At 53.0% G+C, this 22,782-nt stretch overlaps 1 protein-coding gene across 2 annotated transcripts; it reads right to left on the bottom strand.

Moving 5' to 3' along the window:
• Nucleotides 1-4: 4 nt before the first annotated feature.
• zbtb17 (zinc finger and BTB domain containing 17) lies at nt 5-22,612 on the bottom strand. Of its 2 annotated transcripts, none has more exons than XM_033048378.1 (15): nt 22,438-22,612; nt 19,030-19,236; nt 18,580-18,807; nt 16,784-16,957; nt 14,555-14,671; nt 12,821-13,089; nt 11,802-11,944; nt 10,166-10,466; nt 8,457-8,544; nt 7,411-7,527; nt 6,152-6,272; nt 4,770-4,900; nt 3,136-3,363; nt 1,592-1,681; nt 5-422 (listed from the first exon to the last, which is right to left on the bottom strand). In XM_033048378.1, exons 2-15 carry the CDS (start codon nt 19,232-19,234, stop codon nt 142-144), a joined length of 2,493 nt encoding a protein of 830 aa, XP_032904269.1. In that variant the 5' UTR covers nt 19,235-19,236; nt 22,438-22,612; the 3' UTR covers nt 5-141. The 2 variants fall into 2 exon arrangements, with proteins under 2 accessions (XP_032904269.1, XP_032904270.1); XM_033048379.1 differs by lacking the exons at nt 18,580-18,807; nt 19,030-19,236; nt 22,438-22,612 and adding exons at nt 13,289-13,295; nt 20,727-20,731; nt 21,069-21,159 and having other exon boundaries at nt 12,821-13,148.
• Nucleotides 22,613-22,782: the final 170 nt, after the last annotated feature.

The raw sequence follows: 22,782 nt of genomic DNA on the forward strand, positions 1-22,782 counted from the left end.
TGTGTGTGTGTGGGTCTGTGTGTGTGTGTCTATGTTGTCAGGGGCTGGCAGCTGCCTTCTCTTCGACCAGCATGTTGTGCAGTGGTGTCTGTGGGCAGGGTGGGGACTCGAGTGTACCTTGCAGACCGTGCCCGCCTGCTCTCACGGCAAGGGGTTGTGGCATCTCAGCACCTGAGTCTGTTCCACCACGGCGGTGGGAAGCTCCGCGCCATCGTGGCCCCGGAACACCAGCTCTGCTGCCGGCTGGATGACGTGCTCGGCTTGCCAGCTGCCGTTACTGTACTGCTGGTAAAAGTCTGTGTCCGCCTGGAACATGACCAGTGCCTGCGCCGTGTGGATGCGCACGTGTTGCGCCAGGCTGTTGGCGTCGAGGAACTTCTCCCCGCAAGAGTCACAAGCGTACAGGATGTGGGCGTTGGGATCTGTGCAGCAAAACACACACGATGCACACGCTGTTAACTCCAACCTCCACCACCCAACTCAACAAGTCCCAGAGTACGTGTACACACACACGCTGCAAGCGTGAGGGAAACACAAAGTTCAACACACAACCTACCTACAACCTACCCAGAGAACCCGCCTCCACCGCCCTCTGAGAATTCCACAGACTCACCACTCTCTGTGAGAAAAAGTGTTTCCTCGTCTCCGTTCTAAACCCACAGCCAACAATGGCTGATTTCCTTTATCATTGTTACTTGTTTGCATGCCTTTCATTTCTTTGTTCTATATCTCTCCACATCACCGTCTATATCTCTCGTTTCCCCGTCCCCTGCCTCTCAGTCTGAAGAAGGGTCTCGACCCGAAACGCCGCCCACTCCTTCTCTCCAGAGATGCTGCCTGTCCTGCTGAGTTACTCCAGCACTTTTGCGTCTATCTTTGGTTTAAACCAGCATCTGCAGTTGCTTGTGGTCCTGCGTGTGTCACCTTTGCTGACTGTGGGAGTTTTACCTTAGTTTAGTTTAGTGATACAGCGCGGAAACAGGCCCTTCGGCCCACCGAGTCCGTGCCGACCAGCGATCCCTGCACACTAACACTATCCTACACACACACACGAGGGACAATTTACAATCTTCACCAAAGCCAATCAACCTACAAACCTGCACGTCTTTGGGAGTGTGGGAGGAAACCGGAGCACCCGGAGAAAACCCACGCAGGTCACGGGGAGAACGTACATTGTACACACAGCACCCGTAGTCAGGATCGAACCCGGGTCTCTAGCGCTGTGAGGCAGCGACTCTACCACTGAGCCACCGTGCCACCAGGGCAAATTTAGCGTTGCATTGGCCATGTTAGGCGGCATCACTGATGGTGGGGGTGGGGGTGGGGGTGGGGGGGCGGCACTTGGTGTGTAACATCAGGTGGGAGAGCAGGGATAACAATGCAGACAGTGGAGGGAGTGGCGATGGGGGCGGGAGGTGACGGTGCTCATGCAGCAGCTTGTTCACAAGTGATAGCAGCAGAATTAGGCCATTCGGCCCATCGGGTCTACTCTGCCATCCAATGGTGGCCGATCCACCTCTCGCTCCGAACCCCATTCCCCACTCAATATGGAGACGTCTTCACACCCAGTGACAGGGGGCCCGTTGCTCACCTGCTTCCTGAACCTGCTCCACCGCTTTGGTGATCTCCGCTTTCAGGACCTCGGTCTGGTCTGCGGTGACCGCTGCTGCCACCGGAACCACTGCAACAAAACAGCACCGGATGAATGGTCAGCTCCAGAGACGCCAAACAGCCGACCCCTGACCCCGGAGCTCGGTCTAGCCTATAGCCGCATGTACCGAGGTGCGTCGAGCGAATTTTGTCGCGCGCTGACCCCGCCGGCGGGAAGACAAGACGCGATTCCGTGAACAGCAGCGATATCGGGACAAATGTCAGCGCATCCACGTCACAGCCTTTCCCAGCCACCGTCTGGTCCAGGTGACTACAGATACAGCACAGAAACCGGCCCCTCGAGTCCATGCCATCCCCGCACACTACCCTTATCCTGCACCCTAGGGACAAATTACAATATAACATAGAAAATAGGTGCAGGAGGAGGCCATTCGGCCCTTCGAGCCAGAACCGCCATTCATTGTGATCATGGCTGATTGTCCCCAATCAATAACCCGTGCCTGCCTTCTCCCCATATCCCTTGACTCCACTAGCCCCTAGAGCTCTATCGAACTCTCTTAAATCCATCCAGTGACTTGGCCTCCACTGCCCTCTGTGGCAGGGAATTCCACAAACTAGGGACAATTTACACACACAATATAAGGAGCCAATTAACCTACAAACACATACGCACGTCTTTGGAGTGCAGGAGGGAAACCAGAGCACCCGGTGAAAACCCACACAGGTCATAGGGAGAACGTGCAAACTCCGTACGGGCAGTACCCGTAGTCAGGAGTGAACCCAGGTGTCTGGGGCTGTGAGGCAGCCACTCTACCGCTGTGTCACTGTGCCGACTTAGGAGAAAATTGATTGAAACATTGTGTTGACTAGTTTACTGATACATCGTGGATACGGGCCCATGGGCCACACTGACCACGCTGACCACGCTGGCCACGCTGGCCACACTGACCACCCATCACGTGTTCACACAGGTTCTATGTATCTCACTTTCTCATCCACTCCCGACACACGAGTCTTCTTAACACATCTTCAGATTCCCAGACTGGAAAGGAATAGGAAAGGGGTTTGACTCAAAGTGGAACTAATTTGTGTGCCATGTCAGAAGAGACGTGGGCTGTGACCCTCTCCACCAGAATCCCACGATAGCTCAGTTACAATGGGCTGAAGATGGGGTCTCGACCTGAAACGTCGCCCATTCCTTCTCTCCAGAGATGCTGCCTGTCCTGCTGAATTTCTCCAGCATTGTGTATCTGTCTTTGGTTTAGACCAACATCTGCAGTTCCTTCGTACACACTGCTAGAAAGAGAACTTGATTTACTTATTTACAATGTAATTAGCTCGATCGGGTTACAACGGCTCATTGTAGCGAAGTTCCTGGCTATTGGAGTCACTGCCTGAATGAATGAATGAATGAATAAGTTTATTGGCCGAGTATTCACATACAAGGAATTTGCCTTGGTGCTCCGCCCGCAAGTGACAACATGACAACAGTGTGTGAGCCTGTCCGGCTGTGGCCGCACTCACCGGTCAGCTGGGTCACGGCCGCAGCTGCCAGCGCCTCGGTCGCCAGGGTGACCATGGTGTCCGTGGTAACCGTGACGACGCTACTGTCTTCCTCGTCTTCATCCTCGTCTTTACTCTTGAGCTTCTTCAGGCCGGTCTTCCCCTGGTGCACGGTCTTCACGTGCGAGCGCAGGTTGTCCACGCGGTTGAAGCCTCGCCCACACGTGTCACACAGGTACGGCTTCTCACCTGGGTGGGAAGGTGGGCAGTCAGCACTGAACGCACAACAGTACAGCACGGGTACAGGCCCTTCGGCCCACAATGTCCGCGCCAGACATGACGGCAAGTTAGACTAATCCCCCTCCGCCTGCCTGTGATCCGTATCCCTCCACTCCCTGCAAATCCACATGCCGACCCAAAAGCCTCTTAAACGCCACTATCGTATCCCCCTCTGCCACCACCCATGGCAGTGCGTTCCTACCACCCACCACCCTCTGCGGAAAAAAACCTGCCCCGCACATCACCTTTAAATGTTATCCGAGCATACGTGAGCAATCGATAGCCACATAAGACTCCAACACACAACCTACCGGCAAGTGGCCCTTCATCCCCTTTCCCTCCATCCCTCCCATCCCCCACCCTAATCATCCTGGTGACTTTCATTGTCTGCAACTCGTTTTCACCTAACCCACAGCCAACAATGGCCCAGTTCCTTTATCATCCTTACCTGTTTGCATGCCTTTCATTTCTTTGTTCTATATCTCTCCACATCACCGTCTGTATCTCTCGTTTCCCCCTCCCCTGACTCTCAGTCTGAAGAAGGGTCTCGACCCGAAACGTCACCCATTCCTTCTCTCCAGAGATGCTGCCTGTCCTGCTGTTACTCCAGCTTTTTGTGTCTACCTTCGGCGTAAACCAGCACCTGCAGATCCTTTCTAAACGCTCCACCATTCTACTGCACTGGTTTAGCCCTGGCACAATTGCAATAGGTCCCAAACTATAACTAATCAGATTACAAGCACCGATTACAAAGGAAAATAAAGAGTCTAAAGTCCAGCGCACATGTTGGAGGTCGTGGAGATGCATTGAACCAGGTAGACCCAGGTAAGCCCAGGTAGGCTGGCCGTACTGAACGGTTGAGTTTAATTTAGTTTGTTGTCACGTGTACCGAGGTACAGTGAAAATCTTTCTGTTGCGTGCTAACCAGTCGGCGGAAAGACAACACACGATTACAGTCGATCCATTTATAGTGTACAGGTACATGATATGGGAATAACGTTTAGTGTAAGGTGGAGCCAGTACGGATCAAGGACAGTCCGAGGGTCACCAACGAGGTAGATAGTAGTTCAGGACCGCCCTCTGGTTGTGATAGGATGGTTCAGTTGCCTGACAACAGCTGGGAAGAAACTGTCCCTGAATCTGGAGGTGTGCGTTTTCACACATCTGTACCCCTTGCCCGATTGTGAGGGAGGAAGAGGGAGTGACCGGGGTGCGACTGGTCCTTGATGATGCTGCTGGCCTTGCTGAGGCAGCGTGAGGTGTAGATGGAGTCAATGGAAGGGAGGTTGGTCTGTGAGATGGCCTGGACTGCGTCCACAATTCTGTGTGGTTTCCGCGGGCGAGTGGGCATCTGCGTACCTGTGTGGGTGACGTACCTGTGTGGATGATGACGTGCTTGGCCAGGTCTCCGGCGTTGACGAACGCCTTGTTGCAGATGTGACACTGGTGTGGCCGGATGTTGTCGTGATGCCGGATGTGGTTGGCCAGTTGGCTGGACTGTGTGAATCTTAGAGCAGAGAGAGAGAGTGAGAGAGACTCCGTCAGTCATCGTCACGGTGGCGCAGTGGGTAGAGTCGCTGCCTCACAGCGCCAGAGACCCGGGTTCCATCCCGACCACGGGCGCTGTCTGTACGGAGTTTGCACGTTCTACCCGTGACCTGCGTGGGTTTTCTCCGGGTGCTCCGGTTTCCTCCCACACTCCAAAGACGTGCAGGCTTGATGTAAATGTAAAACTGTCCCTAGTGTGTGTAGGATAGTGTTAGCGTGCGGGGATCGCTGGTCGGCACGGACTCGGTGGGCCAAAGCACCCGGATCGGTGGAAACCACCACACAGGTCACGGGGAGAACGTGCAAACTCCGTACGGACAGCGCCCGTGGTCGGGATCGAACCCGGGTCCTGGCGCTGTGAGGCAGCAACTCTACCGCTGCGCCACTGTGCCGCCCTTTGGGACTTGACCACGTTGATGCTGGTTTAGACGGACGCCCACACTGCAGGCTCCTAGTCATGGGGTTATCATCGTCACTCGTGCCGAGGTGCAGTGAAGTGCTTTGCTTTTGCATGCTAACCGCTACCCCACCACGCTGCCCATTGAGTACAGGAGCAAAGAGGTCCTTCTGCAGTTGTACAGGGCCCTAGTGAGACCACACCTGGAGTATTGTGTGCAGTTTGGGTCTCCAAATTTGAGGAAGGACATTCTTGCTATTGAGGGAGCCCAGCGTAGGTTTACAAGGTTAATTCCCGGGATGGCGGGTCTGTCGTATGCTAAGGGAATGGAGCGGCTGGGCTTGTACACTCTGGAGTTTAGAAGGATGAGAGGGAATCTTATTGAAACATATAAGATTGTTAAGGGCTTGAACACACTAGAGGCAGGAAACATGTTCCCGGTGTTGGGGGAGTCCAGAACCAGGGGCCACGCAGTTTAAGAATAAGGGGTAAGGCATTTAGAACGAAGACAAGGAAACACTTTTTCCACACAGAGAGTGGTGAGTCTGTGGAATTCTCTGCCTCAGAGGGCGGTGGAGGCAGGTTCTGTGGATGCTTTCAAGAGAGAGCTAGATTGGGCTCTTAAAAATAGGAGAGTCAGGGGATATGGGGAGAAGGCAGGGACGGGGTACTGATTGTGGATGATCAGCCATGATCACATTGAATGGTGGTGCTGGCTCGAAGGGCCGAATGGCCTACTCCTGCACCTATTGTCTATTGAGTGGGATGAGGATGGAGGGGTCTGACAGGGCCCGTCCGAGCTCGGCGCCTCACCTCTTGCCGCAGCGGTCACAGACGTAGGGCTTCTCCCCGGTGTGTTGTCGGATGTGGGCGATCAGCGAGCTGGCCTGCGTGAAGCTCTTGCCGCAGATGATGCAGATGCACGGCTTCTCACCTGCAAAATACACGCCGCGCGTTAGTGCAGCCGAAGCGGGGGGGGGGGAGAACGCGCGCGGGGAGGGGACTGCAGGCGCCGGTTTCAACCGAAGATGGACACAAAATGGCGGAGTAACTCGGCGTAGGTTCAGGCAGCGTCCCCGGAGAGAAGGAACGGGCGACGTTTCGGGTCGAGAACCCTTCTTCAGACTGGGCGTCCTCTGTCTTAAATGGCCTCCCCTTTAATCTAAGACTGTGGCCCCTGGTTCTGGACTCGCCCAACATTGGGAAACATTTTCCTGTATCTAGCTTGTCCAGTCCTTGTCCAGTCTTGCCCAATTTCTTCAAACTGGATTTGAGGTGTGAGTTTGCCTGCGGACTTTAAGCGCTCTGATGTGACCCAGAATCGTGGTGTGTGGGGCCCATGACTGACCTCTGCTATAACCCAGGCCCCGACTTGGCTGAATGGACGTCGCACTTTGACCATGTGTGACCCAGCTGTCCGATCTGAGACACAAAATGCTGGAGTAACTCAGCGGGACAGGCCACATCTCTGGAGAGAAGGAACGGGTGACGTTTCGGGTCGAGACCCTTCTCCTGATCCGAGGCCAGGTGCAGAGGCTGGGGAGGTTTGTCAGGCTGCCTTGGCCAGTGGGTGGGATGAACATAGAACAGTACAGCACAGGAACAGGCCCTTCGGCCCACATTGTCCGTGCCGAACGTGACGCCAAGTTAAACATGTGAGGGGTGTCAGGGAAGGCTGGAGAGTGGGGCTAGGAGGGGGAGATAGATCGGCCATGATTGAATAGCGGAGGAGACTTGATGGGCCGAATGGCCTAATGGCCACTCATGCATTAATTGCCTTCCCTCACAGTGGGGAACGTTGATTCCGCTGTGTGGGGGATGTCCATCTTAAACTATATTGTGTTGTTTTGATTTGTATGGCTGTATGGTGACTCCAATCTCACTGTATCAATTGGTGCATGTGGCAATAAATGTGACTGGAACAACGTGAACTTGAACTGGGAAGCGTGTGAACCTGAACTCTGCTTCTGCACCCCATGAACTAACCGGCTCTGCCTGCAGGTGATGCACGGTCCCCCGCATCTCCTGAACCCCCAGTGTGGCGGCGCAGCCTGCTGCGGCCGTGCAGATACCTGTGTGAATGCGTACGTGGCGCTGCAGTGCCCCGGGGTCGGAGAAGGCTCGCTGGCAGTGTGGGCAGACGTAGGGCTTCTCCCCGCTGTGGATGCGTAGGTGCCTCTTCAGGTTGCCTGCAAAGGGAAGGCGAGGGGACAAGAGCATTTAATCGCCGCAGGTATCGACAACCGGATCCACGCTTGCGGCTCAGCACACCTGTACACAGGTAAAGGTGTTTAAGAAAGAAGTGCAGATTTTGGAAACAGACAACAGTCCCTACAGTGAAGATGTGGATCACAGATATGTCCGAGACACTACATTTGGAAAATATTAGGCTTGTCTTGGCGGAAAAAACAGATCAATTTCTTAAGACATGGACACCCTTTACCGAATTCTTACAACAATAGCATGGTGCAACACAAATTTAAATTTAAATCCGATGCTGGGTTGGGTGAGGCTGGCGGGGGGGACGATGGGCAAGGTATATCTATATTTTTTTCCTTATTTCTATATCTCTCTGCCACACTACATTGGTGGTTTAGGGGATTCTCGTTTGTTCTTCTTTAATCTATCTTTTCACTTTCTACTTTTTTTCTTTCTTGTTTTCTTTTTCTTTTCTTTTTTCATTTTCATAATTTAGGTTATAAGGTTAAAAATGAAGCTGTACAATAATTGTATCATTTTAGATGCCGAATGTTTTATCTCCGAGCAATTGCTTCTAATAAAAATAAAATTAAAAAAAAGAAAGAACTGCAGATGCTGGAAAAAAATCGAAGGTAGACAAACATTTTGGAGAAACTCAGCGGGTGAGGCAGCATCTACTGAGCGAAGGAATAGGTGACGTTTCGGGTCGAGACCCTTTGGGTCTCGACCCGAAACGTCACCTATTCCTTCCAAGGAGGGTCTCGACCCGAAACGTCACCTATTCCTTCGCTCTATAGATGCTGCTGCACCCGCTGAGTTTCTCCAGCATTTTTTGTCTGCCAGTCAGACGCTGCCCGCTGCACAAGGCTGCAAGTCTCTGCGAGTCGCAGTGGCGTTTGACAGCCAGCCCGGCCCTCACCTGACGTGGTGAACTGCTTGCCGCATTCCCTGCACTTGAGCGGCCCGTCCACGATGTGAATCTTCAGGTGGGCCTTCAGGTTCCCCAGCTGCAAGGACACGGACAAGAACTATCACACCACGAGTTTATGGCAGCGTTCAAAACAGGGGGATTAATTAGCAATCAAGATCCAGCAAGGAATCAAAATAGCATTGCAACAAGATGCGGGCGGAAGGAACTGCAGATGATGGTTTACAAAAAACAAGACACCAAAGTGCTGGAGTAACCCAGCGGATCAGGCAGCATCTCTGGAGAACATGGATAAGTGACGTTTTGGGTCGGGACTGAAGGCAACGAGCATGAGTCAGCACTGATTCCTGGTGTAAAACTTTCTTAGTGCAAAAGAGCAAAAATGCACCGAGCTTTTAAGACAGGTACACGGATAGGACAGGTTTAGAGGGATATGGGCCGAATGTAGGCAGGTGAGACTAGTGTAGGTGGGGCATGTTGGTCGGTGTGGGCAAGTTGGGCCGAAGGGCCTGTTTCCTCCCTTTTAAGACCCTGACTAAAAACTAAATGACACAAAAATGCTGGAGAAACTCAGCGGGTGCAGCAGCATCTATGGAGCGAAGGAAATAGGCAACGTTTGCCTATTTCCTTCGCTCCATGCAAAGAGTTGAACAATCTCCACTATAGGAAATAGGCAACGTTTCGGGCCGAAACCCGGAAGGGTTTCGGCCCGAAACGTTGCCTATTTCCTTCGCTCCATAGATGCCGCTGCACCCGCTGAGCTTCTCCAGCATTTTTGTCTACCTTCGATTTTCCAGCATCTGCAGTTCCTTCTTAAAAACTAAATGACGTTGACCTTCTGATCAGGGTGGTGAACCCGAAACAAATGGACGACTCAAATCCATTCACTCGGTGACCTCTGACCTCGGCAGCCGGCCATAGGGAGGTGAACTCTGACCTGCACACTGTGGACGGCCGGATTGCAATCGTGTGTGGTTTTTTTAGTCGGTTGGATAACACGCAAGGAAAATGCATTTCACGCCACTCGTGACAATAATGAGCTGAGCTAAACTAGACATTTCGGGTCGGGACCCTTCAGTCTGATGGAGAGAAGGGCAGATGGAAACATAGAAACATAGAAAATAGGTGCAGGAGTAGGCCATTCGGCCCCTCGAGCCTGCACCGCCATTCAATATGATCATGGCTGATCATCCAACTCAGTATCCTGTACCTGCCTTCTCTCCATACCCCCTGATCCCTTTAGCCACAAGGGCCACATCTAACTCCCTCTTAAATATAGCCAATGAACTGTGGCCTCAACTACCTTCTGTGGCAGAGAATTCCACAGATTCACCACTCTCTGTGTGAAAAATGTCTTCCTCATCTCGGTCCTAAAAGATTTCCCCCTTATCCTTAAGGAGGTGAGGCGAGGGGGAACAGGGCGTGGAAGTGATAGGTGGAGACACAAGAGACTGCAGACGCTGGGATTATTAACGTGCGGGGATCGGTGGCCAGCGCGGACTCGGTGGGCCGAAGGGCCTGTTTCCGTGCTGTATCTGTAAACTAATCTAAACTGAGAGGGGGAGGGGGGGGTAAGGCGGTGGAGGAGGAGAGCTGGATGGAGGAGGGGTGGGGGATGGAGGAGAGGGGGGGGGGGGGGTGGGGAGGAGGAGGAGAGCCTGGGGGAGGGTGGGGAGAGGCTGGTCGGGTACATGACCCACCTGGTTGAAGCGTTTCTCACAGTGCGGACACTTGTGCACCTTGTCAGCGTCGTGCATCTCCAGGTGCCGCATCTTGGCGGTGGGGTCGGAGAAGGACCTATCGCAGTAGTCACACTGGTACGGCTTCTCGCCACTGTGCACCAGCTGGTGGCGTTTCAGGTTGCCGGAGGTGGTGAAGGTCTTGCGGCAGTCGTCGCACGTGTACTTGGCCTCGCCCGTGTGGCGCTTCTTGTGCAGGTTCAGCAAACTGATCAGCCGGTAACTCTTGCCGCACTCCTCACACGAGTGCGGCTTGACTGGGCTGTGGGCACGGCACAGACGGTCACAGGGTGATACACCGCGACACAGACACAGACAGTGACCCCCACACCACACAGATACAGGCAGAGACTCCCCACAACACACAGACAGAGACCCCCACACCACACAGAGACCCCCCACACAGACACAGACAGTGACCCCCACACCACACAGACAGAGACCCCCACAACACACAGACACAGACAGAGACCCCCACACCACACAGACAGAGACCCCCACAACACACAGACACAGACCAGAGACCCCCACACCACACAGACAGAGACCCCCTCAACACACAGACAGAGACCCCCACAACACACAGACAGAGACCCCCACAACACACAGACACAGGCAGAGACCCCCACACCACACAGACAGAGACCCCCACAACACACAGACACAGACAGAGACCCCCACACCACACAGACAGAGACCCCCACAACACACAGACACAGACAGAGACCCCCACACCACACAGACAGAGACCCCCTCAACACACAGACAGAGACCCCCACAACACACAGACAGAGACCCCCACAACACACAGACACAGGCAGAGACCCCCACACCACACAGACAGAGACCCCCACACCACACAGTCGCAGGCAGAGACCCCCACACCACACAGTCGCAGGCAGAGACCCCCACAACACACAGACAGAGACCTCCACACCACACAGACAGAGACCCCCACACCACACAGACACAGACAGACCCCCACACCACATAGATACAGGCAGAGACCCCCCACACCACACAGACACAGACAGAGACCCCCACACCACACAGATACAGGCAGAGACCCCCACACAGACACAGACAGAGACCCCCACACCACACAGACACAGACAGAGACCCCCACACCACACAGACACAGACAGAGACCCCCACACCACACTCGCAGGCAGAGACCCCCACAACACACACAGTCGCAGGGTGACCATTTCACAGTCAGACACACTAAGCCCCTCAGGCACAAGATAGGTGCAAAAAGCTGGAGCAACTCAGTGGGTCTCTGGAGAAAAGGAACAGGTGACGTTCTGGGACACAACAACAAGATGCGGCCGGCCCCGCTGAGTTACTCCAGCTTTTTGCCTCTGTCTTCAGTTTAAACCAGCACCGGCAGTTCCCCCCCACACACACACACACACACACACACGGTGATCGGTCGGTTCACAGTCGGACAACCCCACACCCCCAGTCGGCACTGTTCACCACCCGACACCACATGCACACCACTCACAACAGTCATGGACAGCATGGATGAGTCGGGCCGAAGGGCCCGTTTCGGCGCTGTGTGACTCCGTTCGCTGCAGGAAGGGGCCGCCCGTACCTGTGTGTTTTCTCGTGGGCCTTGCAGGCGGCTGGGTCGGAGAAGGCCTTGCTGCATTCCCCGCAGGAGAAGGGCTTCTCGCCGGTGTGGATCCGCACGTGCCGCTTGTAGTTGCCCGTGTGGGTGAACTCCTTCCCGCAGTCCTGCAGTCACAGCGTGGACAAGGTGGTGGGTCACACCGAGAGCTCAGCCCCAAACACAACAGCATCTGATCTCTGCACCACATGGCTGCACTAATCCCTTGTCTATCCATATCTCTCATCATCTAAACATCCCAGTCTTGCATGAACAGGCCCACCACCACTGAATTTACAGCAACTTACAGAGGTCCTTCTGCAGTTGTGCAGAGCCCTAGTGAGACCACACCTGGAGTATTGTGTGCAGTTTTGGTCCCCTAATTTGAGGAAGGACATTCTTGCTATTGAGGGAGTGCAGCGTAGGTTTACATGGTTAATTCTCGGGATGGCGGGACTGTCATATGCTGAGAGAATGGAGCAGCTGGGCTTGTATACTCTGGAATTTAGAAGGATGAGAGGATATCTTATTGAAACATATAAGATTGTTAAGGGCTTGGACACACTAGAGGCAGGAAACATGTTCCCGATGTTGGGGGAGTCCAGAACCAGGGGCCACAGTTTAAGAATAAGGAGTAAGCCATTTAGAACGGAGACGAGGAAACACTTTTTCTCACAGAGAGTGGTGAGTCTGTGGAATTCTCTGCCTCAAAGGGCGTTGGAGGCGGGTTCTCTGGATGCTTTCAAGAGTGAGCTAGATAGGGCTCTTAAAAATAGCGGAGTCAGGGGATATGGGGAGAAGGCAGGAACGGGGTACTGATTGGGGATGATCAGCCATGATCACAGTGAATTTGTCGGGAATTTGTCCTGTATTTGGGAGTGGGATAGTTGGGATAGTTCCCCTAGCTACAGCAACGGGAATGGGAGCTGAGGTTGCCAGGGTGAGGCACCAGAAGCTACGTTAAAGGGAGAAGGGATCTACCTGGTGCAAGTGGCCGCCATTACCTTGCACTTGTGTGTTATGGACCCGTAAGGCCGTGACTCTGTGCGGTCAATGTAGGGCCCAAAGCGGTGGCGCCTGGTGTCGTTGGCGCTGTCCGGATCGTCCAGCGTTGTGTCCGACTCGGAGGCACCGTCCATCCTGTCGCTGTAGTCCGAGTGCGCGTGGCTGTCCCCGTGGCTGCGCGGCAAATCTTCCCCGTTCTCCGGTAACTCCGCGTCAGTGTTGTCCAGCTCCTCCGCGTCCGTCTCCTTCACCTTGTCGTCCGCCGGCTCTGCGCAAAGCAACAAACCGTCAGTCTGAGTGCGGCGTCTTAGCCCCGCGCGGCAAGCGCTGAAACGCACGGTGAAAATAACTGGCAACAAGACGCAAAAAGCTGGAGTGACTCAGCGGGACGGGCAGCATCTCCGGCGAGAAGGAACGGGCGACGTTTCGGGTCGAGACCTTGCTTCAGACTGAAGAATTCTTCAGACAAAATAACTGGTTCTAAATTCTAAATCTACCCAAGACATACTGCAAAATTCTTCCCGGCTGTTTTTAGGCAAATGAACCACCCTACCACAACTAGAGCAGTCATGGACTACTATCACCCTCAGTGGAGACCCTTGGACCATCTTTGATCAGACATTACTGGCTTTATCTTGCACTAAACGTTATTCCTTTATCGTGTATCTGTACACGCTAGACGGCTCGATTGTAATCATGCATTGTGTTTCCGCTACTGGATAGCACGCAACAAAAGCTTGACACTGTACCTCGGTACACGTGACAATAAACAAAACTAAAAATAGTGAAAGGCCTGAATAGAGTGGATGTGGAGAGGATGTTTCCACTCGCGGGAGAGTCTAGGACCAGAGGTCACAGCCTCAGAATTAAAGGACGTTCCTTTAGGAAGGAGATGAGGAAGAATTTCTTTAACCAGAGGGTGGTGAATCTGTGGAACTCATTGCCACAGACGGCTGTGGGAGGCCAAGTCAGTGGGTATTTTTAAAAGCGGAGATTGATAGATTCCTCATTCGTACGGGAGTAGTCAGGGGTTGTGGGGAGAAAGCCGGAGAATAGGGTTGAGAGGGAAAAGATAGATGGGCCGATTGGCCTAATTCTGCTCCTATAATTTTAATTTAGTTTAAATTAGTTCAGTTTATTGTTTATGAACGTTTGAAAATAGATGGACTTGCATATAAAAGGATGAATCTTTACCAACACCATCACGGACACAAGGCCCTTTGGCCCATCGAGCGGCCATTTTGACACTAATCCTCATTTCATTCCCCCGACACCCCATCAGCTGCCTCTCCCATTCGACCACATCTACACACGTGGGCCAATCCAGTCTATCTGTACATGTGTGTGCAAACTCCACACAGACAGTATCTAAGGTCCGGATCGAACGTAGGTCCCTGGCGCTGTGAGGCAGCAACTCTACCGCTGCGCCACCGTGGCGCCATGTGGTGGAAGCCTAGACATCTGACAGGTGTCAGGGGTTGTGGGGAGAAGGCAGGAGAATAGGGAAGATAGGATCAGCCATGATTGAATGGCAGGGTAGACTTGATGGGCCGAATGGCCTAATTCTGCTCTTCTGACTCATGAACATCAGATATTAATGCAGGTCACTGGAGCTTTGAGGCAGGGGTTCTACTAACTGTGCCACCCGCATGCTTTGGATAAATGAACATTTTCTCATCACAGGCATCCCCCCCCACTCAAGAAGACAGTGACTTTTCAGGCTGAGAACGTACCTTCCTTGGGATCCTCGCCAGAACCACAGTCTTTGCTTTCACTTGAAGTGCTTCTCCTGGTGGAAATATGGCGCCGTTTACCGTACACCTTTGTCACGGCATCTTTCACCGCGTCACCTGGACAAACACAAACACATGTTTACAATCACACAGGACACAGACGTTAAAAGTCCAAAGTGCCAAATATCAACTTACTCCCGATGGTGATGGGAGCCTTCTGCACTCACCCATGCTCCTCCGATGTTGAGAAAGGCTAGGCAGACACGTCATTGGGGTTATCAAGTGGGCACCTACTTTCATCAACGTTTCGCTGATTGAACCCACGACGTCTCCAGTAGGCTCCGCGGTGCATTCTGGCATCCCAGAACCACCCCCCTCTGCATCTGTCTAGTCGGGTATATGGGAGACCAAATGGGGTCTTTCCTCTTTAGCCAAAGCCTCTGCCACCAGTGATGTTTCATTTGATGGCCTGGCGTAGGGCTTGCCCGCTGACAACCGTCAGGCCACACCCGCCACAATATGGGTCACATTTTATCCGGATGCATCACTGCATGGCCCGGGAACAGCCCCAACCAAGATCCGCAAGGAATCACAGAGAATCGTGGACGTCGGCCGCCCAGACCGTCACACAAACCAACGTCCCTTCCATTCACTCCATCCACACCTCACGCTGCCCTGGCAAGGCCTGCAGCGTAATCAAGGACCAGTCTCACCCCAGTCACTCCATCCCCACCCCCCCTCCCCCACGCAAGAGGCACAGAGGTGTGAAAACGAACACCTCCAGATTCAGGGTCAGTTATTAGACAATTAAACCATCCTATCATCAGCTAGAAAGTGGCCCTGATCTCCCATTTACCTCATTGGAGACCCTCGGACTATCTTTAATCAGACTTTACTGGACTGAATCTCGTACTAACCGTTTATCCTGTATCTGTCCACTGTGGACGTCTGGATTGTAATCATAGACAGTCTTGCCGCTGACTGGTTGGCACGCAACAAAACAGCTTGTCACTGTGACAATAAACTAAACTAAGTCACTGGCGGTGGAAGATGGAAGGCGCATGCATCTCCGGACACAGAGTGCTGGAGGAACTCAGCGGGTCAGGCAGCATTTATGCAGAACATGGATGGGTGACGTTTCAGGACGAGACCTTTCTGGTAGACAGCGCAGTGGGGTGGTTGAGCAGTGCAGTCGCAGAGTCCAGTAACTCCCCCGCTGAGAGGAGGTGAGACAAGAGAGAGGGATGGCACAATGGGCTAAGTGTTCGGCTGGCAACCGGAAAGGTAGCCGGTTCGAATCCCGCTTGGAGTGCATACTGTCGTTGTGTCCTTGGGCAAGACACTTCACCCACCTTTGCCTGTGTGTGAATGTGTGTGAGTGATTGGTGGTGGTCGGAGGGGCCGTAGGCGCAGATTGGCAGCCACGCTTCCGTCAGTCTGCCCCAGGGCAGCTGTGGCTACAGAAGTAGCTTACCACCACCGAGTGTGACTGAGGAGTGAATGAATAATGCGATGTAAAGCGCCTTGAGTATTAGAAGGCGCTATATAAATCCCATCCATTATTATTATTATTATCTATCTGAACACTGCCAAGCTTTCCCACATCCACGTTAGACTGTCACTGGCAACATGTGGAATTTGGTTACTTTACTTACTAATCAATGGAGTTTAAGAAGGAGCTGCAGATGCTGGAACAATCGAAGGTGAACAAAAATGTTGGAGAAACTCAGCGGGTGCAGCAGCATCTATGGAGCGAAGGAAATAGGCAACGTTTCGGGACGAAACCCAAAGTGTTTCGGCCCGAAACGTTGCCTATTTCCTATAGTGGAGATTGTTCAACTCTTTGCATGGAGCGAAGGAAATAGGCAGCGTTTCGGGCCGAGACCCTTCTTCAGACTGATGTGGGGGTGGGGGGGCGGGAAGAAGAAAGGAAGAGGCGGAGACAGTGGACTGTGGGAGAGCTGGGAGGCGAAAGAAGGAGAAAGAGGGACTACCTGAAATTAGAGAAGTCAATGTTCGTACCGCTGGGGTGTAAACTGCCAATGGAGCTGGTAACTTTACTTACTAACCACAAAAAAACCTCCTCACTTCTCGGGCTCCCCACCCCGCTCCCCTGACATCAGTCTGAAGAAGGGTCTCCACCCAGTCCTTCTCTCCATAGATGCTGTCTGTCCCGGCTGAGTTACTCCGGCATTTTCTGTGTCCCACCCAGTTAGGAAGTCGACTGACCGGGCTTGTAATCTTCATCCTCGTCGTCTTCGAACTCCGCGGCCGTGTCCTCATCTTCTGACTCCACTCCCCGCTCCACCCGCACCTCAACCTCTGGGTCCTTCTGCTCCTTCACCGGAGAATCAGCCGCCACGTCTCTCTCCTGCTTCTCATCGCGGCTCCGCGTCTCCGTCTCTGTGTGAGGATCGGGGGTGATCAGTGAGACACCAAACTCCATCGACAGATGGCACAATGGGCTAAGTGTTCGGCTGGCAACCGGAAGGTAGCCGGTTCGAATCCCGCTTGGAGTGCATACTGTCGTTGTGTCCTTGGGCAAGACACTTCACCCACCTTTGCCTGTGTGTGAATGTGTGTGAGTGATTGGTGGTGGTCGGAGGGGCCGTAGGCGCAGATTGGCAGCCACGCTTCCGTCAGTCTGCCCCAGGGCAGCTGTGGCTACAGAAGTAGCTTACCACCACCGAGTGTGACTGAGGAGTGAATGAATAATGCGATGTAAAGCGCCTTGAGTATTAGAAAGGCGCTATATAAACCCCATCCATTATTATTATCGACCCGTTCCCCACGCCCACTCCTCGGGCGTGCGCCTCTCCACCATCGCACAGCGCGGGCGTGGGGGGGAACGTGGTCAATGGTTTAGTGGGCTTCGCGTCGCAAAGGGGGGGGTGTGATCGCAAGAACATAGAGCGCGGCAGGATATTTGATTCATCGCACAGGCAGCACGGTGGCGCAGCGATACGGTTGCTGCCTCACGCCGCTTGTGGCGCCCGAGACACGACGTTCGATTCTCACTACGGGCGCTGTCTGTACTCTGGAATTCTCTGCCACAAAGGGTGGTTGAGGCCACAGTTCATTGGCTATATTTAAGAGGGAGTTAGATGTGGCCCTTGTGGCTAATGGGATCAGGGGGTATGGAGAGAAGGCAGGGATGGGATACCGAGTTGGATGATCAGCCATGATCATATTGAATGGCTGTGCATGCTCGAAGGGGCCAAATGGCCTACTCCTGCACCTACTGTCTATTGTGGTCAATGGTTTATTGGGCTTTGTGTAGCAAAGAGGGGGTGTGATCGCAAGAACATAGAGTTACAGCAGGATATTTCATTCATCGCACGGGCGGCACAGTGGTACAGTTGCTGCCTCACGTCACTACGGGCGCTGTCTGTACGGAGTTTGTACGTGATTAGTCCGGAATAGTCGGGGGTTACGGGGAGAAGGCAGGAGAATGGTGTTGAGAAGGAGAGATAGGTCAGCCATGATTGAATGGCGGAGTAGACTGGATGGGCTGATTGGCCTAATTCTGCTGCTATCACTTATGAACCCAAGTGGGTTTGCTCTGGGTGCTCTGGTTTCATCCCACATTCCAAAGACATACAAGTTTGCAGGTTTTTAAGAAGGAACTGCAGATGCTGGAATATCGAAAGTAGACAAAAGTGCTGGAGAAACTCAGCGGGTGCAGCAGCATCTATGGAGCGAAGGAAATAGGTGACGTTTCGGGTCGAGACCCACCTTGGAAGGAATAGGCGACGTTTCGGGCCGAGACCCTTTGGGTCTCGATCCGAAACGTCACCTATTCCTTCGCTCCATAGATGTTGTCTTTCGGGTCGAGACCCTGAAATGTCTCCAATTGCTTCTCTCCATAGATGCTGCTGCACCCGCTGAGTTTCTCCAGCACTTTTGTCTACCTTAAGGTTTGTAGGTTAATTGGCTTGGTGCATGCTCACTGTGTGCAGGATAGTGTTAGTGTTCAGGGTGATCACTGGTCAGCACGGACTCGGTTGGCCGAAGGGCCTGTTTACCTTGAGCAGGAGCAGGTGGTGGAGGAGCAGGAGGAGGAGGAGGAGGTGGTGGCTCCACCTTGGGGACAGCCGCGGGCGCGCTGCAGGACTTGCCCTCGATGAAGGTTGCGCACGTGCTCACGATATTGTGCATCTGAAGGAAGCCCGCCACTGCCTGCACGTCAAAGACATTCGCCGCCGTCAGCTTGAGCTTGGCCGTGTACATGAACTCCAACATCTGGCCGAGACCTGCGAGAAAGTATCTCAGATCACCGCGTGCCGTCTCCAGCGAGTCCCCCCCCCCCCCCCCTGCCGAGACCACCGACACCTCCCTCCCATCCACAAAGCGAAAGCGAATGGCATGTCGGCCCATCAAGTTCACTCCGCCACTTAATCATGGCTGATGTATCTCTCCCTCCTGACCCCCATTCTCCTGCCTTCTCCCCGTGCTGTTGAAGAGAGATTATTTACCGGCCGCGTTGCTGATGTCCAAGTGAACCACATCCTTCTGATCCAGGAACAAGGTTCTGAAATACTCGCTACACGCTGCCAGCACCGCCTTGTGAGCCTTGAAGTCAATGCCGTCCACGACAAAGGTGCAGTCACACAGCAGCCCCAGGTGCCTCTGTTGGTTCAGCTGCTCCAGAACCTGGCGACTGTGCTGAGGAAAATCCATCCCTATCGAGCCAGAGGACAGAGCACAACAAACACATCAGCTGAAGTCACACTGTGCAGGAAGGAACCGCAGATAGAAACATAGAAAATAGGTGCAGGAGTAGGCCATTCGGCCCTTCGAGCCTGCACCGCCATTAAATATGATCATGGCTGATCATCCAACTCAGTATCCTGTACCTGCCTTCTCTCCATACCCCTTGATCCCTTTAGCCACAAGGGCCACATCTAACTCCCTCTTAAATATAGCCAATGAACTGGCCTCGACTACCTTCTGTGGCAGAGAATTCCACAGATTCACCACTCTCTGTGTGAAAAATGTTTTTCTCATCTCGGTCCTAAAAGACTTCCCCCTTATCCTTGATGCTGGTTTACACCGAAGACAGCCAGGAAATGCTGGAGTACTGCAACTCAGCGGGGTAGGCAGCATCTCTGGAGAGAAGGAATGGGTGACGATTCAGGTCGAGACCCTTCTTCAGACACAGCTGAAGTCATAATACAAGTTCCTGTTTTATTGCAGAATACTCTGGATGTGTGGTCACCATTTGTACTGGATTATATTACAGCATTCTTTAGTCAGGGGGTGGTGAATCTGTGGAATTCATTGCCACAGACTGCTGTGGGGGCCAAGTCAATTGATATTTTTAAGGCAGAGATTGACAGATTCTGGTGTCAAGGGTTATGGGGTGAAGGCAAGAGAATGGGGTCAGTAGTAAAGAAAGTAAACTCATTTCTGGCAATTATTTCAAGAGGGCGTGTATACAAGAACAGGGATGTAATACTGAGGCTCTATAAGGCCGCGTTTGGAATATTGTGAGCAATTTGGGCACGATATCTGAGCAAGGATGTGTTGACTCTGGAGAGGAGGTTTACAAGAATGATCCCAGGAATTAGTGGGTTAACGTATGACGAGTTTGTTGGCGTCCGTGTAGGGAATGGACAGACCGTGTTTAGGGTTGGGACCCTTCTTCAGCCTGAGTTCCTCCAGCAGTTTGGCTTTTGTCCAATATTGCCGTATCTGCAGTTCCTTGTCCCTGCATCAGTTTCTTATATGGATTATAATGGAGATTCTGCCCCAAATATTTCACAGTGTTATTCTGTTTCTGTTCATAGATACGTTGTGACACTTTGACATCCACTGGCCAAAGTCCTGAAGACAGACGCAAGATGCTGGAGTAACTCAGCGGGACAGGCAGCATCTCTGGAGAGAAGGAATGGATGATGTTTTGGGTCGAGACCCTTCTCAGACCCTACCCGAAACGTCCAGAGACCCGAATCTATCCAGAGATGCTGCCTGTCCTGCTGAGTTACTCCAGCATTTTGTGTCCATTTTCAGTTTAAACCAGCATATGCAGTTCCTTCCTACACATTTTGTCTGCAAAGTCCTGCCCTGACTTCGTATTTTATGGATTGAGCCTGCTCATATATCATCAACTGACTACAGACACAAAAAGCTGGAGTAACTCAGCGGGACAGGCAGCATTTCTGAACATCACCCATCCTTTCTCTCCAGAGATACTGCCTGACCCAGAGTTACTCCAGCACTTTGTGTCCTTCCTCCTCTCTTCCAGCTTGCTTACCCCCCCCCCCCCTCCCCACAATCAGTCTGAAGAAGGGTCCCAACCCAAAACATCACCTATCCATGTTCTCCAGAAATGCTGCCTGACCTGCTGAGCTTCTCCATCACTTTGTGTCTATCTTTGGTATGAACCAGCATCTGCAGTTCCTTCCTAAAACGTTTTTAAATGGTTTGTGTCAAGTTTCCAAACTGTTAAAAATATATTTTCTCAATCACTTTAGTGGCTCTGAAGGTAGAGTTGTTATTATTGACCAAACACTCTTCAGCAGGAAACACATTGCACAATCCGCGGTCCAGAATGCAGCATCTTGACAGGACAGGAAGGCTCTGCAGAGAGTAGTGCGTTCGGCCGAATACACCAAGGGAACTACACTACCCCCCATGCAGGACCTATACACCAGGAGGTGCAGATCCAGAGCCAGCAAGATCATGAAGCAAGATCTTCAAGCGCCTCCGCTGTCACACAGCAAAAACAGAGAGGATGAGGGAGTTTCTGTAAACTCTGATCCCACCAGGGCGTACATCAGTCTGAAGAAGGGTTTCGGCCCGAAACGTTGCCTATTTCCTTTACTCCATAGATGCTGCTGCACCCGCTGAGTTTCTCCAGCATTTGTGTGTACCGTAGGGCGTAAATACTGTTGTGTCTTCATTTTTTAATGTAAATACTAGTTTGGTTCTGTTCTGTCGTTTTACACAATCCCACAAGCATTGCCACTTTCATTTCACTGTACATCTTGTATGTGTATGTGACAAATAAAGTTGACTTGACATATTGGCACATTTGGACTTACTCCAGCTTTTTGTGTCTACATTTCCACGATGTGTCGGAAGGAACTGCAGATGCTGGTTTACACCAAATACAGACACTAAATAATGGAGTTACTCCAGCATTTTGTATCTACACTTTCCTTAACAACATCTGCTTTGATCTGTCCTTTTCACACTTTGCTCTTCCGTGTCTCTGTGTCTCCCTGTCCCCCTGACTCTCAGTCTGAAGAAGGATCTCGACCTGAAACGTCACCCATTCCTTCTCTCCAGAGATGCTGCTTGTCCCGGTGAGTTCCAGCACTTTGTGTCTGTCTTCCCTGTTTACAATACAATCAGTTTTATTCTGTGCATAAAGTGCAAGTGAAATTAATTTGCCAGCAGCGGTACAATGAAAACGAACATCCAAAAACACAATAAAAATGTAACACAAACATCCACCACAGCATTCATCACTGTGGTGGAAGGCACAACAATTGTCTCCTGCGATCAGATGTCTGTGGACCCCAGTGTTTCCCCTCCCACTCCCCCAGTGCCCCCTCCCTCTGCCCCAGAGCTGCCCTCTGCCCCAGTGCTCTTCCTCTGCCCCAGAGCTTCTCCTCCCACTGGCCCAGCGCTGTCCAGTGCTGCTGCCTCCAAACTGATCACCAAAGATCCAGCCAGTGATCAGTGTATTGGAGTCTCTGTGCTCCATTGAGCCGCTCTGCATCCATGGCTCTGCGTGTTGTTTGAGGCGCCTGGAGGACCAGCCTCCTCGCAGTGATGGCGGGCGGGCGGCGGTGTCCGCGCTTCCCCGGCCCAGCCCCGGCCCCGCTCCCGCCTCACACCCGCCGGCCGCTCCGCTCCACGCCGCCCCCTCTCACCTGCTCCCACCGCGGCCCGTGTGGTGCTGGCTGTCCCGGCTCGGCCCGACTCGGTTCTCCCCGCCCTCTCTCGGGCCTGCTATCGAGGTGGGCGGCGCTCGCCGTGCCGCTGCTTCGGGCTAGCTGGGCGCCGTCGCCATCTTGCCGCTCACGGATCGATTGCTATGGCCGGGGCTCCCCGCCGCCGCCGCCGTCAGTGCGCGTGCGCGTGCGCGTACATCGGGACCCCTCCCCCCACAACGTCACGGCCCCGCTAAACGGGGACGGAACTGCGCATGCGGGAGACCGCCGGCTTCCCCCCGCCCCCTCAACGTCATGGGAGATTACTAGCTCCGCCCCTTCACG

Source organism: Amblyraja radiata, chromosome 31 (genome assembly GCF_010909765.2).
Source record: "Amblyraja radiata isolate CabotCenter1 chromosome 31, sAmbRad1.1.pri, whole genome shotgun sequence".
Taxonomy (NCBI): domain Eukaryota; kingdom Metazoa; phylum Chordata; class Chondrichthyes; order Rajiformes; family Rajidae; genus Amblyraja; species Amblyraja radiata.